The following is a 6,152-nucleotide window of genomic DNA, read 5'->3' as shown; positions in this document are numbered from 1 at the left end:
CAGCAGGGTAAGAGCAGAAAGACAGGAACAGGGCTTAGTTAAACCCGAGATTCCCACTGAAATGCCATTTTCCTTATGCAACAGAAAAACCAAGGCATCCAGGAGCCTTCCCAGGGTAAATAAAGAGCAAGTGAAAACTCCAAACACATTTTTGGAGTTCAGTTCACAGTTGAATTTGTGAATCTTCTCCAGGTACTCTCTAGAACAAGCAGTTATCTTTTTCATGACAGAACCAGCTCAGCCTCTGTTTTATAGTCATCATTAGTAGTTTTAATTTGGGGGAGGGGGGGAGAGAAAAGAAGAGGAAAAAGCTTCTTAATTAGCCAAAACTGCAGGACAAACAAACAGAACAGTCAATTTTTTCATGAAGCTCACAGAACTACCATACATTTCTCACTTTCTTTAGAACAAAAGAGTTTAACTCCTCCAATGTCCTAGATGTCTATTGGTCCCAAGCTGGTATCAGTTACTTGGCCATTCATATTAGAGCTTATGCAAGCTGTAATTCTGATTGTTTTGATATCTAATATGCTTTCCTTTTGCTTTACAGTGCTGCTCAGAATTAGTGAGTGGGTATATGGTAGAGCAAACACCAAAAGCAAGAAGTATAGTGCCAGTAACAATACAAGAAAATGTAACACAGGAATATAAATTAGCATAGCAGCAGTTATAATCCTTCAAAATGTCTCCTGCACATCACACTTCTACCAGTCTTAGCTAGCCTGAGCTTTGGTAAAAGCAGTCTAAAGCTGGAACATGATACACATCCCAACAGAGTTTAGACCTCCAGGGTATGCCGCAAAGTTCACCTCTTCTCCCAGACCAATGAGAATAAAGGTGAAGAGGAAATGTAAGAATAAGAGTTGTTGGTGGAAAGGTGCTTTAAGCTTTTAAATGAATTTACCAGTATAAGTATATACTTCTACATTGCACTGAGGATATTTAGGTGCAATGGTTCTAGCATGTGTATAACTAAATACAATGCTATCCATGGGATATTGAAGTTAGAAAGTCAATGAAACAACCCCAATTATTAAGTGGCAACATTTATTAAGCATTTTGTCCAGTGTCACATTCACTGTACAGCAGAACAACTACTCAAAGTGAAAATCTATACCCTCTGCTTGGCTCCAAATGACTAGCTCACTGATTTAAGCTTCAAGCACAGTGCAAAGTAGCATCACATTATCAGAATTTTCAAACATACCTGACATCTCATGAGAAACAGAAAAATGAAAGATCATCACTAGAAATTGTCTGATCATTGGCAAATTGGCTTTTCTGTTCTTTATCACACAGGCAGATGATCCAGCAAAAATCTCCAGCCTTAGCCTAAACTGTGCATCAGGCCATGATGGCATGGTAGCCAGTAACAGAAACAGAAGAGTATACAGTTCTGCCCCAAACAGGCATATCTTAGCATTTCTTGCAAAAAGCAAAATGACCTGATCTAGGATGCAACAGCTATTTTAGTGGCAAAAGATGTCAGAGAACCAAAAGCATGCCATGGGCCCATGTAACCTGCATTTCTAGTGACAGGATTAGATGCTCTGGTATATGGTAGTCAAATATCTTGACTATCATTCTTTTACATAACTATCTGAAAAGCAGTGAGATTTTTCTTGGAGCCTGTGAATCTGTTGCAGTAATAACTCCATCAATTATATTAAAATGTAAAATTGTTTTCATGAGAATGTAGTATCAAAAGAGACTGTAAAGCATCCTGAACTTAGTTAAAAAGCCTCAGCTATAACCCACTTCTAATCAGTTGCTGAGTACTATCCAAACACAGAAAAAGAAAATACAGTTTCATAACTGATCATGAAAAAGAAGCAGTGAGTGTCAACCTTCCCAAAGAAGAAAGAAGGATGTTAAAAAGGCAGGTGAACTCTACCTGTCCACATACTGACAGGGGTCCTTGCCCATATAGGCATGTCATATATAGGTCAAATAAAGCAGTCAAAATCTATCAGGTTTTGTGCTCAAGAATCAGAAACTTGGAGGACGTAATTCCAGTTCAATGAATAATTTCAGACCTCTCCATAGTTAGAAAGCTATAATACCATTATTTTTCATAAAATGCTACAGGCCATGAAGATATTTATCTATTTTCAAAATACATTTCCTATTAGACCCTTGTAAGTTTAAGGCACATAATGTTCAAAGCATGCACATTTAGAATATGCTAGTTTTCATTACAAAAGTAACTGCTTGCACTGAACTGCCTTAGCAGGCCAAATAAGTGGCTAGGATGAAGACAGGGAGTATAACTTCCTTCCTTCCTCATCTAAGTCCGCACCTGGAGAGTTCCTGAAGATAGGCAGCAAGCACGAGATTTGTTTCTGAGAGCAGAAACTTGAGAGCTAGAGTCACAACAACTGTTCAGCCACAGCAGCTCAAGGCCATCTGAGCAGCAGCTCTAGTTTCATTCTCCTTCCAAAATAAATCCACATTTGCTCCAGCTTCACAGGAAAGGAGACCATTAGCTGACCAGCATCAGTTTGAAATTTACAGAGATTAGGGCAACCACTGCTGCCCTTTGACAATCTACTTAATGGTCAAAACATCTACTGTATGTCCTCTCTAAGCACCAGATGCCGATGCTTCAGGTGTTTGGTTGCTGGAAGAAAAGATAGAAGACAAGTTCTCTGTCCCCAGCAAGAGCACATGGAGGTGCTATGGTCAATAAAGATATTAAGAACTCTTTAGATCAATCAGATCATCTTTAGAACAACCCCATCACCTTCAGGGCTGGGAGATCCTTTATCAAAAAGAGTAAAATCCATTCCTACCTTGCTTTGCTAATGAAGTTCTGAAAAAGTTCAGGATTCACTCCCTGCTCCTCTTCCTGTTTCTTTTTGGATCGCTTCTGAACCATCTGTTCTGTTTCCTGTTAATAAGTAGTATCAGTAAGTGTCTCTATGTGGTTACTTTATGTTCCATGCATAGCTACAGCTCAGAGAAGACAAAAACCCAATTCCATGGCATCTAAGACAAAAGAACATCAACTCCGAAGACCCAAATTTTAAGTATTTCACTGTGGGCAACAGAATGGTTAAATAAAGAGAGCCCAAGAGAAGCATGCTAAGCATACACTGAACTCTTCATTCTTCCACCTGATACAACTTATTAGAATTGATTTGCTGAGAACAGAGTAGTCTTCACAAATATGTGCTGCTTCTTACAATATAGTCTTTCCTGGGACATAAGGAAATACGGAGGGAAAACCAAAAAATCTTTCTAGCTTTGTTGTTTCTGTCACGACTACAGAGTTTGTCAAAATAGCTTTCATTTGAGCATCTATCCCAAAAGGAGATACTCAGAAAGGAGGACAAACCCCACAAAATTATACTGGAAGAAACTCAATCAAGTAGGCCTGCTGAGGGCGTCCACATTTCCTACTGTAAACTAGGAGCAATCCTCTAGAGTTAATTTCTCTTAACATAGAATCATAGAATAGTTAGGGTTGGAAAGGACCTTAAGATCATCTAGTTCCAACCCCCCTGCCATGAGCAGGGACACCACACACTAAACTATGTTGCCCAAGGCTCTGTCCAGCCTGGCCTTAAACTCCTCCAGGGTTGGAGCATTCACAACTGCCAAGGGCTTATCTACACATCAAAAATATACTGCTTTAGCAGAAGCAAAGAAAGTAAAACAGTTCAGCATGTGGCAAGTATTCATTTATACACTAAAATATACTGGAATAAAAGATGGTAAGCCTTTGTGTGTAAGCTCTCAGATATAAATGATCTTTCTATTTCATACCAGCAGAAGTTGTTGACACTAGTGATTGTATTAATACAAACATTTTTGTTAATTAAAATAAAAAAAAACCTACAAGCCTGTCTGAAATATCAATACTAGCACACAAGCTTCATCTGACCAGACTTCACCTCTATTTTATTACTTCCTACTGCTACTCTGAGCACTCTCAGGACAAAAGAGTCAGATAAATCTTTTGAAAGATAATTCAGGAGGGGGAAGAAAAAGCCACTCTGGGACACGGTTCTACCCTTCACTACTTAAGTAGAAGTCTCGACAACATGTGATCTGTTTTACTTAGCTTGCTGGAGGTAGTGGTTTTGATTCTGTGTCATTACAGAAGATACATAATGACTAGTAGGAGTCCCTCCTAAATCTGAAGTTACAAGTCAGTGAAAGAAGTCTGTATGTTGGAATCACACAACAAAAAAAACCCTCATAGCCAAAGAGTCTCTCAATGGCTTGAACATGTACGTTGTAAAACCTTAAGTGATCTGTTCTCACTTGTTTTAACTGAGAAAATATGTTTATGCACTGATTTATTACCAGTTACACAGCTTTATTTTGTGAATTTACTTAAGAGTTAGCAGAAAATCTTAATGTTTTAATATAATTTGAGTGGAAATTATATCCAAAGCAGCTGCATTCTTCACTCACCACAGAGCCACCCAAGTGTTTTGTGGTTACTCCTAACACAGTATTTCAGTGAGCATTAGGCATACAAAACACTCCCTGGAACAGATGTAGTTCAACACCAACCTTGCTTTGACAGATCAAGTTACTAGATGTCAATTCTGACAAGGAAATGTAAGTGAACATCCTCTGCTAATGAGAAGGAGCTCGGAGGCCTGTGTACACAGCAGTCTCTGAAAGCAAAATTTAAACTACCCTTGTTCCAACACTAAAGAAATGTTAGGGGGTAAAGGGAAGCTGTTCTTGCAAAACAAGGATTAGCATGATACCACTATGCTAAGAACAGCATCTTCTACATCTCAAGAGGTGAAAATTTTTTAAATTAGGACCTACTTCTTCTTATTACTGAGCATGCAGAGTCCCATACTGCAGATATACCTCAGTATACCAAACATATGGTAAAATACATATTTCATATTGTTCTACATAAGAAAAATTATCTCTAAAGAAGCACCATAAAACCAGGGAGAAATGGGAAGATGTTACAAAACACTAGAATTGAAGACAAGCCAAAGAGAAAAAGCAAACTGCCAATTAAATTCCACTTCAACAGTTCTTTTTACTTTTATGCACATGATGACTGGACTGCACATATAATTCAGTAATATTGTTGTCTCTCTGACAATTTGAACAGACAAACTACCATTACTGGATGCACAACTGCAAACAAACCATGTAAATTGCACAACAGAGCCTTTAAAACAGCCTGCTGTCTTGACTATGACAGCAGCCAGCACAAGATACTTTCGAACAGAAACCAAAAGAGCTACCAAAAGAAGAAACAAGAAAGAATTAGTCACCTTGTTATAACAGACTATGAACTTGCCCAGCTGGTAAGCCAGGATACGACGACGATCATTTAGTCCTAAATGACGGCTGGGGAGCAACATCTTCAAGGACTGTTGAAGATTGCTGGCAGCTCGCCTCAGGAAGTGTACCACAAGCTCCTGCAAGCAAGAGAGATAGCAATAACAATGGACCAGCTGTGAGATGTGGTGAGAGGAGAACAGAGGTATTAAGGCAGCTACTGATTGGCAAGAACTAAACACATGGTCCTGAGAAAACGAGAACACTTGAGGAGTGTTTGTCTGAAAAGCATGGCAGATGAAAACAAAAAACAAGCAGCAAAAAGCAGTAACAACAAAGAATCACCTGTAAAGTCCAATACCTTAGGAGAACATTTCCAAAAAACAATCTGCAATGTGTTAAAGCCTGTGATGAAGCACACTGATATAAAACCCTGAGTACTATCACAGGGAAGGGGATCTTGGTCAGATATTTCCAATACAGTGATCTAAGCCCCCTTTCATCACTTTTCATGTATGCATACTATTGCCACAGTCTGTCCACAGCAACAGATGACTACATCTATAGCCATGTAATTCCAATCCCCCACCATGTCTGTCTGATGCATCCTGTGGGTGTTTTGAACCCTTTCTGTCTCCCCTCTGGATTTGCTTTTGGTTAGGAGGTCTGCTAACACATAAATGAGCAGCCTCACAGCTAAACTATTGGATTTCACAGCTCGCCTCTCACTGCCATTACTCCAGGCTGGTTTGATCTGTTATTTTAAACATTATTTTTCACAGTACAGCAGACAAAGTGACTCTCAAAAAGCCAGTTTTAATTTCCACTTGGAAAGAGCAGGGGTAACATTTTCCACTGAGTCAACTGATTATTCTTGACACACAATT

The 6,152-nt window shown here is 39.0% G+C and overlaps 1 protein-coding gene across 1 annotated transcript in view; it reads right to left on the bottom strand.

Moving 5' to 3' along the window:
- The window catches only part of LOC104411055 (tubulin polyglutamylase TTLL5-like), a gene marked incomplete at its 5' end in the record, with an annotated part of 85,047 nt that overhangs the window by 61,962 nt on the left and 16,933 nt on the right, over window positions 1-6,152 (bottom strand). The window contains 2 exon segments of the mRNA XM_010021384.1: window positions 2,793-2,890; window positions 5,259-5,405. Coding sequence (XP_010019686.1) covers window positions 2,793-2,890; window positions 5,259-5,405 — 245 coding nt within the window.

The sequence above is a fragment of the Nestor notabilis genome, unplaced genomic scaffold (assembly GCF_000696875.1).
Source record: "Nestor notabilis isolate BGI_N333 unplaced genomic scaffold, ASM69687v1 scaffold11139, whole genome shotgun sequence".
Taxonomy (NCBI): Eukaryota; Metazoa; Chordata; class Aves; order Psittaciformes; family Psittacidae; genus Nestor; species Nestor notabilis.
This window is presented reverse-complemented; position numbering and strand designations above follow the sequence as displayed.